This window comes from Phasianus colchicus, chromosome 4 (genome assembly GCF_987193195.1).
Source record: "Phasianus colchicus chromosome 4, bPhaCol1.hap1.1, whole genome shotgun sequence".
Classification (NCBI taxonomy): Eukaryota; Metazoa; Chordata; class Aves; order Galliformes; family Phasianidae; genus Phasianus; species Phasianus colchicus.
Window position 1 is genome coordinate 10,654,421 of NC_143439.1, and position 12,753 is coordinate 10,667,173.

General features: G+C 36.7%; 1 protein-coding gene across 22 annotated transcripts in view; it reads left to right on the top strand.

Moving 5' to 3' along the window:
* INPP4B (inositol polyphosphate-4-phosphatase type II B) overlaps positions 1 to 12,753 on the top strand; it is a 327,844-nt gene that overhangs the window by 161,232 nt on the left and 153,859 nt on the right. For 20 of the 22 annotated variants that reach the window (XR_016465803.1, XM_090138618.1, XM_090138627.1 and 17 more), the window contains 2 exons: positions 4,322 to 4,372; positions 7,014 to 7,093. Coding sequence is in view for 21 of the 22 variants with exons in the window: in XM_090138618.1 (XP_089994744.1) it covers positions 4,322 to 4,372; positions 7,014 to 7,093 (131 nt within the window). In the remaining variant the exon portion in view is untranslated. The remainder of the gene's footprint in view (positions 1 to 4,321; positions 4,373 to 7,013; positions 7,094 to 12,753) is intronic. The other 2 variants (XM_090138628.1, XM_090138621.1) reach the window with 1 other exon arrangement.

Here is a 12,753-nt window from a genome sequence, read left to right on the forward strand (position 1 = left end):
GCTAGAAAAATGAATCCGGTGCTTGTTCTATATACTATATTAACAAGTTATATAAACAGTTTCCTCCTTCCATTTTTCATTGCATACAGTGAAAAGAGATTAAGATTATTTAGATTTATATGGCTAGATACTACAGCTTTTTCATATTTACGTTGTCTGCAAGAGATAAATCAAATGTGGGCTTTTGCCTTCAAGGATTAGTTGTTTGTTATATGAATTGTTCTGGAAGTGAGTAGACCTAAATAACATGCAGTTGTTATAACTGTGATTCAAAAGTGTGATTTTTCACTTCTGTATTTCAGTTTTTGGGGCATATGTAATCTTAGAACTTAGTTGGAGAACAGCGTGCCTTCAGTGCAGCCATTCCTCTAGTTGGCTGTGTGGTAATTTCCATACTAACGGTGTCAGCAATTGAAGCTGTGAACCATGCTGAGATTGGCCCTAGACTCAAATCCTGTGAAGTCCTGAACTGCACTGCAGTGGACCATTATTTGGATATGGCCTGCATCATTTCCACCATGGTATGGTGCAAGACAGTATAGCTTCAGTATGACTGACAATTACACTGAGTCAGTAAGTCTTGGTGGTCTTAGCCAGTTCTCAGTAGCATGTCCCAAAGCAATCAGATACACAGAATTTTCTGCCCCTTGGCACAGTCTGCCTCCTTCCACTTGGACACCGTAGGAGTTGCGTGTCTGTTGAAATACACTCACTATGGGGAGAGTTCACAAGTAATTTTTTCTTTCTGAACTGTGGATTTCAAGTTTCTTTTGAAGGTGCATCTGATCATAAGCAATAAGTAAATAAAGACTTTTTAAAAATGTAAATCAAATATCTCATTTCTGCTTGCTCCTAATAAACCCAGTTCTGCACTTACATGAGGAGGCATCTCCTAATGCCTTGCTTTGTGCAATGTGTTGACAAATGAAGTGCACCTACACTTCTTTAGAAAGAGTGCGAGGTGCAGCCTACACACAGAAGCAGGAAGATAGTTGAGAAGAAGCTGGATAGAAAAGCAGTTTGTGATGACTCTTAGAGACTAAGATCTTTGCGTTTTCTATTATCCTCAAATTCCTCCTTCTAAAGTGTGCCTGGAGGCAGTACCTAGTCTCACTGCTGCACAAACAAATGCTTCTGACTCTGCACCCTGCATAGTAATGTAATCTCACACTACCTGTGAAAAGTACTCAAATGTATGTATGCAAGTGTACCAGCCTTTCTGCTTGACCCTTTCAGGTAAAAAGCAGCTGATGCTGTCATTTCATATAGAGCAGATAGTAGAGACATGCAGATAGTTAAGGAGAATGTGTTTTATGCAACTGCAAAAGAACTGCATTAAGGTTGATATCATTTCTGTTTCTTCTATTTTTCTTCTGTTTTAAGTTTAACATTTGTTAATCTCTCTGCCTAGTATCTTTTCCATTGGGGCTGTAGATCTTTGCAATATTAGATGCGTGCCTATTGGGGAAAATATTTTCCTCTTTACTTTACACAGGCTCTTACAAATAGTTATATAATAATGCTTGGGGAATTTGCATTATGCCTTCCATAAAATCTGACAGGATATCGATGGAAGTGTTCTACTTTGCTCACTTTTATTGTTGATTGAACTATTTAGCAAATTGCTGATGTATTTGTTGAAAGTGAATGTCTCATCTGTATCTTTTTTAAAACAAAATTTCAGCATGTTGGAATGGCATGTATCTTATGCAAGCCCATTGATATTATGAGGTAGAACCTAGTGCCTGCCACTTTCAGCTTTTTCATCCCTTCTAGCACACATACATGAAGCTACCACTCGTGTAAGAAGAGTTACAAAGAAATGTGGTCGCTCTCTAATGGCTGGTGATGCAGCGTAGCTGGCAGGTGGGTTGGGATGGTGTCCTTGTTAGCTTTCTGTGGAGTTGTGGTGGTTGTGTTAGCAGAACTCAGTGTTTGTCTTTGATGCCAAGAGGACTGTGAGGGGAAAGTGCAAATGGTCACTATCCCTGAGCACCTGCAGGTGATATAAAGGTAAGATGTCTACATAGGTTGTGCTCTTGCACCACTGCTGGAGTTGTACCAAGGGGACGAAATTGAAGGCCTTCCTGGCACATTCTAGTTTTAAAGAGTTCAAGTCCAATTTTCTGTGACTTTCTTCAGTGGACATCACCAATGCTTTGTCACACCTGGAGAAAATCTGCTTGTTGTGAGATGCTGGATGGGTTACAGGACAGGGCAACTTAGCAGCCAGTAACAGTAAGTGCAGGGAGCTCACTGAAAGCTGTAGGGGATTTGATGAGGTTAAGTAACTGAGAAAAGAATGTAATATTATTTCTTGGCAGAACTTAGATGCTTTTTGAACTTGGCCTTCAGTCACTAACCGAAACACAAGGACTTTAAGTGCACACACAAAAGTTTTACAAATAACAATTATTCCATCTTTTGAACTCTTGATGGCATGCGTGGATGTGGCTTAGTGCTGTGATTGACCAAAAGAAACGTTCATTAGCAAAGGCAGCTTTATATGATGGAAAAAAGGCAGGTAATTAAAGCTGAATTTAACATCTATACCTAGAGAAGCTTGACACGTAGATGTGCCTGATGTGTACACTAAAAGCACAGGTTACTCCTTCTGTATATGATATTGAAAATATGGAAACATACAATGTTAATGGAGTAGTTATAATCACTCCATGCCCCAGTGTTTTTCCTGGTGTTGCATATTGTACTGCACACAAACAGTTTTACTATTCTAAGTAGTACTAGTATGAATACTCATTGTAAATGTTTTGTATTTGACCTAGGTTGTAAGATGTATTTCTTAATTACTTTTTTGACCTCTTCATACATCTCTTATCACAAGGTAAGATGGGAGTGTATGTTAACGTAGGGAAGTTAAATCTTCCACCACCTCTTACTAATCTCACTGTTCAAAGGTTTGCTTTTTGCTTAGGGAAATCTAGAGCATATAAGGAGAAGACAGAAGTTATGGTAAAATAATGAGTGTCTGAGATTGAAGTCTACCTTTGTATTTCTACCTTGTAGTTTTACAGTACTGCTGAGTACGTTAGGGAAAGCTAGTTTATGACAAGCTTTAAAAAAACCAACAAAACAGCTTGTTTAATCAGGTGATGTAGGAGGAGAATATTTGCTTTTGAAAATTCTTCTCATTTCTCTGCTTGTCCTTGCATTTTGTGTATCGAGTTTAGAGCTAAGGGATTATTTTCTGTCTGTTTACAAGCTATCTGCCTTTGTATTTCTAATGATGTGTGCCTGGGCCTGTGGAGGCACCACATCATGTATTTTGATAGTTGTAGTATTTTGAGCAATTAAATATGTTTGGGGAACTATACTAATAGATAATATGAAAGGGACCAAATTATAGCTCCCATATATGACTTCTCTTTTTAATGAATATTTTAAAACATGCTTCTCAAGATAAACCAAACAGAAAAAAACAATAATTACAAAAAAAGTAAATAAAAATAACCACAACACAAACTTAGATCAGAAATCCAGTTTCCCTTCAGCAGAGACATGTTTGATATCTTACAGTAGCTTAGTCAAATACCAGGATCACGAAAGATACTATTCATGTACATCTGGCTGTCAGACTATTGGTTAGAAAGTGGTATTATGTAGGTCATTCCAAAAGTAATACCTCTTATTTCCAAGGAGATGACAACTACAAAGAGCACAATAAGACTGATAGAGAAAACTCTCAGCTACAAAATGCCATTTTTCAACATGGTCACTGCCATTAGTTCTGCATTTTCACCAATGGTGTACAAGAGTCTGCAAGTCATGCTTGTAAAAAAATCTACACCAGCTGAAGGAATCCACTGTTTTCCAAATGCTATGATGGTGTCGTTGTTAAGCAAGCATTGCCCACACAGCCCAACTTTCAGTGCATCAGTGTTTTGTTTTTGGTCTCCGTAAATGTTCAGCAAGAAATAATGTCAGTGGTTGCAGTGTTTTCCACATGGAAGTATTCACTGAGACACCTTTGCTTCATATGCTCTTCCATGTCAGATGCCATTTTGTCAGACTGCCCCTCTGCTGCTATCTGTTGCGTGGCAGCAGAATGCAAGAGGAGGTTCAGCTTCTACTGCTGTACCACCTCTTACTTTGTGGGCTGTCATAATGAAATAGGATATATTACTTTCAGAGCAGTTCTCTTACACACATCCCTTTAAGATCACCTCTAATATATATATATTGAAAAAAATATATATATTAAAAAGAAAAGAAAATATACATGAATAATTCTCTCATTTTTGTAAAGTAACAAAAAAAAAAAATTGACTTGCCTTATTTTTATTTTTCTTCCTCCTCTCAGGTTCATACCACTGTCATACCTGATCACAAGGAGCCAAGAGCAGATGTTGGAGTAAGCAATTTTTGTTTATTAATGGATTTGTCACCTCATCAACAGACACAGGCATAAAGGAGAAATGGCATTCTGCTTAACTGCTAAACAGGAGCTGGCAAGCTTGTTTTTTTTTTTAGAAAAAGTTGATTTAAGTGAATAAAGAATCAAGGGAGGAGCAACGTGCTTGGTGATTGATGTCATCCCATTCACTAATTGTTTTCAGTTGAAATTATCCTGAGGCAAGCACAACTACCTAGGCTTCTTGCTACTTGCCATACAAGCCATCTGGATTGAAAGCACAGAATTGCATTATCTGAATGAGCCTTGCCAGTCGCTTTCTCATTTTCATATGCAGAGTATAAACAGTGCAGAATATAAACAGTCCTGCCAGTCTGGTCTATTTTTGGCAAAGGTATTGGGATTTCTTTTTTGGTTTTGAGAAGGCTAGAGTCTCCCAGATAATGTGCAGGTCTTGGGGGGTAGGAAAACATTAGTCCTGCTAGAGCTGAATAAAAGACCAAGCAGGATCTGGGATTTTTACGTTCGAAGTCTTAGCTGTCGAGTTTCCTGCATTATCAGACCTTCCTTGGCATAGTTTCCAGCACTTCAGCTAGTGTTCAGAAAACCTGTAATTTGGCAGCACTTAAAGGCTTAGTGAAGTAATCAATGTGTTTCATCTTCTTATGTAACTATTACAGAGGCTTTTCTCTTTGGCTAGGTGGGATAATTCATCAAACTAGTCAAGACTCATATTTTCAGATTTATAACCATAAGTATTCCACTAGCAAAATTATGTTGGAATATTGCTCTGTAATTAGAATTACAGCAGCTGTTTTGTTTAAAGTCTAATTTTTAAGTGCAAAGTTCGACTGGTTTGTAGACTGCCAGTTTAGGCCCCCAGGATACACAGTTAGTCTCCCAATCAGTTTGAAAAAAGTAATGTCCAGCATGATTTGGAATTAGACCCCTTGAGCTCTGCACTTAGGTCGTGGAATTATTCACAATTGTAGTTAATTTTGCTAATAATTCCTAATTGCATTGCCGGGTAACGGAAGCTTTAGTATAGATAAATGTAAGAATATGAGGCAAGCAAATAAGTGGATTTATTGTTTTGAAATCCCATAAAATTATTCAACTTCAATTTTGTTATTCTGCAGGGCTAGTTGGGGCACTCAGAGATGGTTAGTGGGTATAGTGCCTGAGGCTCCTAGGTTCTATGAAAGGACTGTGTAATCACCTCTTAACCTTGATCATATGAGACTCCTGTTTTGGATTCTGGAACGGATTTGTAATCTTTGTACTGGAGCAAGAAGCACCAAACTTGTATCAGTTTTGTTTGTGCCACTGTAGAGTTTTAACGGAAAAAATGCTGTCATGACTGATCTAAAGGAAGATGGAAATGTCTGTGTGTCTACTCTAGCAAGACTGTGCATCATCACACCTGCACATATTGCTAACAAGTATATATTTCACTTGGCAGTGAAAATATATACTAACCATGGTCTTGTATGACTGTCATTTTTCATGATAAATTTTGTATCCGCTTTTATTTTGGCTTCTTGCCTGTCCAGCATTTCCCAAATCCACTGTTTTCCCAGCCTTCCCTAGACTCTTAGCTTCCGTCACTTTTTTCCTCTTCTAGTTAAGTGCCAACCAAAACACAGGAAATGAATTACTATCTATTTTAAGCCTGTATTTGTGATAGGAATAAGCTGTAACAGTTGATCTAGCTTATCAAGTTAATTCTGGTGTTGTGGCTTATGTAAATTGGGGATTGGGGTTTAAACGATATGCGTGAAAACCTATCATAGTATAGATATAATATCTATATTATTATATAATAATATCTATACTAAGATCTATATAATAAATATATAAATATATATTTATAGCCTTATGTAAATATTCAATATCTAGCTGAACCTTCTTGAAAGAAAACAGACTGCAGGCTTCTTTTTGTTGTTGTTTTTTAACCAAAGGAAGATGTTTACTCAGTAGTAACAAATCCTCATTTTCCCCCAGGTTTGCAGTTGGTCTCTGTGTGTTGTGTGTTGATTTCACATAAGAGCAACTTGATTATTCTTGAATTTGGAGATCCAAGACTCTATATAGTTTTCAGTGGTATTTTATTTTGATTTCAACAGTGGAGTGATGTCAGGGTAGAATAACAAACACAAACATGTTTCTTTTGATAAAATTTGCAAAAATGCAAAATAAAATAGTTAAACATTATTTATGACAAGCAGTATTCAGTAGTGTATTAAAAATAAATGCACAGAAGCTGATGGTAGACCGTTTTCTCTACCTTTGTTCGTAGATCAAGGCCAACACTCCTTTACTTGACTAAATGAGATTGTAGTATTAGGTAGCGGAGTATGAGCAGGGAGTAAAAATAATGAAAAGCCAAGGAAGATAAGTTCCTCATTAGTTTCTCTTGGACCCACTTCTCCAGCATATTCAGGTCTCTTTGGATGGCTTCCCTTCCCTCCAATGTATCAACTGCACCGCTCAGCTTGATGTCATCTGCAGACTTGCTGAGGGTGCGCTCAGTTCCATGCAGGAATATTGCAAGGTACCAAAGAAAGATTTGAAAACCAAAAAAAAGTAACAAAATTTCAAAAAATTGATAGAGAATTTTTCTTTCTGCTTCATTTTGTAGCGAAGCTTCCTGGGCTGTACAACTTTTACAGTAGGAGACTTGGTGAAGTCAAAGGAACAACAGTTGACCCTTACCCTCAGGTGAGTGTTTTCATCTGTTGTGAGCCAGATCAAGTAAATAATCCATAGCATTTGATGATTCCTGATTGACTGTTTGAAACTCTGTATTCCTTTGCTTATGTTAGATATCAGCCTGAAGTGCTTCTGTTTCTACCATACACTAAGACAAAAAGAAATACCAATTATTTAATTTTATTAGAAAAGGTAGTAATTTTTTGGTGTAAACGTATGGATGAATTTCAGGGAAGTAGAGGATTTTGTTTCACAGTTTCCATTAGAAAGGAATGTAAGATTCTCAGTTTGGTTTCATACATGTGTCTTAAAGATTAAGCATTGTAATATTTGCTAGTTTGGTTACTAGCCATATTTAAAGATGATGGATATAATGAGATAAGTCTTCTCTCAAGTGTGAAATCAATGCAGTATCCTAACCTCATCATTACATGCAGCCAAATGTCATTGGGGCTTGATGTACAACGCTGTTCAGTGACATAACACTTACCTGCCGGAGAGTCGTGACCAATGTTTGAAAACTAGGGTTGTGCTGAATAGATATTTATAAAAGCTCAGCACTGATAAATACAGTTTTCACCTTTAGTGCTGGCTTATGGTTATAAAATATATTAAGAGATGAACGAAAACCATTTTAAGATTAGGGAAACATTTTAGCTTGTGATTTTTCAGTATGAATCCATTGGATTCAGACATGGTATTGATTTGTTTTTGCAGTCACAATGGAAATTTATTTGGGATGACTGGATAGGCATAGGTAAAATTCTCTGAGCATCATGTTTCTACATAGCACAGTTTGAGGGTAAGAAGTTTTGGCTAAGAAAGCTGAGACAAATGGTACAAGGTACTCTAAGTCTTCTGGTATGTGTTCTGCCTGCAGTATTACAAATAGGTGCTGTAAAAAATAAGTTGTTACATATTTCGTTTTACATATGAGTTGAAAATGAAGCCAGCCTTAAGTTCACTATTCGAAGTCCAGTGGTGTTGTCATAGTTCGATCATGTCAGTGTCCTCACTTTTGAAAGGAAACCTTTTGAAATATTTTTTCTATTACTGTACCAGCCTTCCAATTGTAGCATTAATTGTTAGATATATATTTAACTTGCAGGAAGAGGTTGAAATGCCTTGATTACACTTTCACCCAAGTACAGAATATGCCACATATATACCAAGAGGATAATTTTTTTTTTGACGAAACAGGACTGGGTAAGAACGAACTGATGGAAATGTTTGGTTAAATAAATACCAAGTATTTAAAAGTCTATTCTTACAGGATTTCAAATTTTCAAGGTCATTTTTGCAGTGGTTCAGTATGTGACCTTTGTGTCTTAGACTTCCTTATCAAACAATCACTATAAAATAGTACATATATGAACTTTTCCCTATTAGAATTCAGAATCTCCATACAGCCAGTTTTAGCAGGACTCCATCCTGAAATGATTTCTTGGCTGCTTCATGTCATTGTCATCCACCACAGGAAGCAGATAAATAAGTCAGGTGAATCTCCCAAAGATTTGAGGGGAAATGTTATGCTGAAATAATGAATGGATTGAACATTGCAGAACTTCCTGTATTTATATGACAATTTTATAAAACATCAGTGAACTTGTTTAAAATCCATATTGATTGAGATAGACTCCACTGTGGTTCCACAGAATAAACAGAAGGCAACAATATTTTTGTACCAGTACAGTAGTTTTGTGCTTACATATTTCAGAATGTATTGGAGAAAATGGATTTTATGGCAGTTGATATGTTAGCCTGTACTAACTGCATTTGTTGTATATTATGCACTGGAGAATGGGGCTGCCTGCTTGACTGGAAATCATGCCATTTGCTTTTGAAGCAGTCAGTAGCTTTGTCATTTATAATTAACACTGTTATGCAAATACAGTCTGTTTTTCTTTTTCTTTCTGTTCTTAAGCCTTTTTTGGGGAAGAAGGGTATAGCCATGGGAACCAATTAGCAGGCCAGAATTTGCATATTCACTATGCAGTTACGAGACTTAATGAGAAGTGCATTGGAGGTGAATAACTACTGTTTTCAGTCCATCTAGCTCACCTGCTTCTTCATTGCTAACTTGTTTCTTCCTTCCTTTCTGGATGCTTGTGTCAGCCTTTTATCATTAGAGGCATTGAGGTGGATGTTTCTGTTGCTCAGGGCAGTTCTAGGTAGCTCTTTCTTTCCTCTTTGATGGAACTGGTATTAGCCTGGTGGTCCTCAAGGACTTGGGGTGGTAAGCAAACCTGTATGTATAATAAATTCTCCAATAATTTTAGAAGCAATTGTAGTTTTAAGCCTGAGCTGATTTCAAGACAACTTCAAAAGTATCTGTATTTGACTTGATAAACTACACAATGATCTTGTATAGCACTAATGGAACTACTGCTTTAAGTTTGAAACCTACTGCTTCACTTGGAACTACACCCCTAGGGTTTATGAGAAGATGGGGCTTGAATTGCTCCAGCGTAGGTGGGTGCAAACTGACATGGGACTATGGCTGCAGCAGATGGAGTGAGTACTGCAGGAAGAAGGCAGGTTGGACTGAGTGGGAAGGGATAGACTGAAGCATTGCCAGCTTTGCTACTGAAGTCTGCATCCTCTGCTTCCAAATCTGGTTTAGAAGTCACTCTTCAAACACTGTCTCCTTTATTGATAATATTCCAAATGCAGATGCTCTGTAGGCAAACATGGGGCAATTCATGCTCTTTGTCCCAGGCTGCTTTAAATGAAATAACTCATCAGGAATTTTCTAGTTTCGCAAGCCAACTAGCATTACAGCCAAATGTGGGCTTCTCACACTGACAATTGTTTTATTTATTCTTATTGTTCTATTCCACCTCCCTACTGTGTGTGTCAGGAAAATCCTTATGCAGGTTTGTCAAGGTGCAATCCATGTTATACTGAACTCCTGGGGTTCTATAGTGCATGTTGTCTCATGGCTGTAAGCAATTTGGCACAGGGACAGTCTTCACTGCAGTGCGTCACTGCAAGCTGCACTTTCAACTTTATTAAACAACAGCAAATAAGCTTTTTCTAACCTAATATATTTTGAAGCCCATTAATTATTTTCCTAATGATCTGCTTAACAGTGCGTGTGTGAGATTGTTTTCTGTCTGTCCAAGCAAGTGACCTGAAATATATACATATAATTAATGTGCAGTACTGTTTGTTTTAATATAAAGTAAAATAATACAGATCTCCATCTTATTTCAGTGATCAGCATGCTTTTTTTTCTCCTACTGCGTAAATTCTGTGTAATTCTCACTTTTAATTATCTTTTAAGCATAATTATCTCACTATGTTGCTTGAAAATTTTAAATCCATGACATGTCTGTTGTTTGAAGACGGTTGTGCACCAGTGGTATTTCAAATTCAGTGTCTTACACAGATAATGATGGTTTCTCCCTGGACACGCATAGAGTTCTGTGAATGCAATTACAACATAACAATCCCACTGTTTTATTCCATTGCATTGTCTTAGAGATACTATGTTTCACATTTTAATATTACGTATGTTTAAGAACAGATCAGGAGTGATTTTGAGAAGACCTAAATATCATTAAAAAATGTAGTAGAAAATAAAATTACATCAGCTGTATTTCTACATGTACGGAGAAAGCTCCAAAACACTTCTGTTGCCACCTGTGAGCAATGAGGAGGAAAGGAATATTCAGTCCTCTTAGGCAATTCAGAGAAGGACCAAGAAAGTGTAACTGATGTTTCCTTTTTTTTTTGTTTTATTTGGGCAGTATACTTCATTGGCTTTTTTCAGTTCATTTGCAAACTGAGCTCCTTTTTATTCAATTTTCAATTATACTCTTAATTTGTCTTTAATCTTGAATCGGACAAAGGTCCAATTCAAACTTGCAGTCTCTTTAATGTTGGAAATCATGTTTCCTATAAAAAAATGGAAGGGCAGGATTTTTCTTCTGATCGTCAAGTGAATGACCAGGATTACAGTCAAGTTCTGTTGCATATTGAAGTCAGCCTGCTAATGAGGTTGTCCCTTTGACACTTTGATCAGGACGCACTAAGTTGTTGAAAAATTGTCAGTCTTGTAGCAACACACTGGCTCTGATTTACGAGGTTGTATATGATATGCTAACATCTTCTATATGCCCTTTTTCCTTGGAAAAGCTGTAGTCCCTTTGTTGAAGTAACTTGGTTCACGTGCTGGTTGTTATCTAGGAAGAAGAAAACAAGTCAAACTGCGTTGTAATAACTGAGAGGAATGTTCTAATTTCAGAAGGAACTTAAGCTGTTTTCAATACATTTAAAAATTATTATGTACTTTTGCTCATAAACACCCTTTGGACATTGAACCATTCTACCTCATTATTTTTCTTTTGTGTACTTCATTAATTAACATAGCCTTCTTTGGTTGCAAGGCTATTTAGAATTGGTTCATTTTAATTGTTTCTTTTTTCATTATCAGTAATGAATTTGTCTTAGAGCAAGTGAAGAAATGACATGGAAAATATGGTGAATTGTGTATTTTGCAAGGGTTTTATATAAAAACATTTGATTTGTGTAGCTGCAAGATGAGTGTATTTTACTGAAACACACATTAAAGGTATAATAACTTGTAAGAAATTATTTATTTAAATTGGAAGCTCAAAGTAGCTATATTTATAAATGTATATATGTAAAATTTATATAAAAACTTTTGATTTAGCATGATAAATAAGTATTCATGTGTGAAAAGCTTGATGTGGGTGCTTAACTTCAATCACTCCATAAACTCAGCTTCCTCTGACCTAATTAAGACTTGATACAACATGCAAAATTCAAGATTGTGTAAAATTGTGGTAGTCAGGGTTCTGCAGCCTGTATTTCAGCAAATAACCTGAGAAAGTCCAAGTACCACACGTGGCAGGAAGGCTGAGCCAACATGGGCCTACATGCATGGGTGCAGGGCCACTCAGGAGCTCTTGTGACTCCAATTGTAGTGGGCTTTATTTTGCCTACTTGCTCAGAGTTGTGACACTGCACCATACTAGTGGTGTACAACAGAGCCAGTGCTTGGCTGTGGGCTCTATCCTGGTAGGGAAAATTTTGAGAATAGTGGTTGGTATTTTTATAGATCTTTTACTTATGATATGATGTGGTGGTGTTTTTATTTTATTTTATTTTTTTTTAAGATCTATAAGCGTGTCAATGCTAAATTTGTTGTTCTGCAGTGAGGGTTTCCTCAGGAGTGTGGAGGTTTTTATTGGAAATACTTGTCTAATGTTTTTTCTATGTATTTCATTTGTGCTGCTCTACAACTTTGCATCTTTATTTCTGAGTTGATATATGGTATTGCCCCGAATCCATTTGTTTTTGTTCCTCCACTCTGTGCTTTTCAATTTTGCTAAACTTATCGTCATTGCTAATTTCTGGTTGGTATGTGTTGTATTAGTTCTTTTCATTACTGTCAAATGGTCTGTTACATTTGTTTCCCTCCTTACAAAAACTTCAGCCATCCAGAATAAGTCAGAGGAGACAGACTGTGCAGCCTTGGTATTTTGAATAAAGTTTTGCTGTCAATGAAAGCCAAAAAGCATTGAATCATTTTAGAGTTTAAAGCCTTATTTCTGCTGAAACGTAGCATACAGTAGTCTTTGTTTTGACGTGCAATTGGAATTACCTTTTATTTTTTCCAAAGCTATTTGTAGAAATAATGA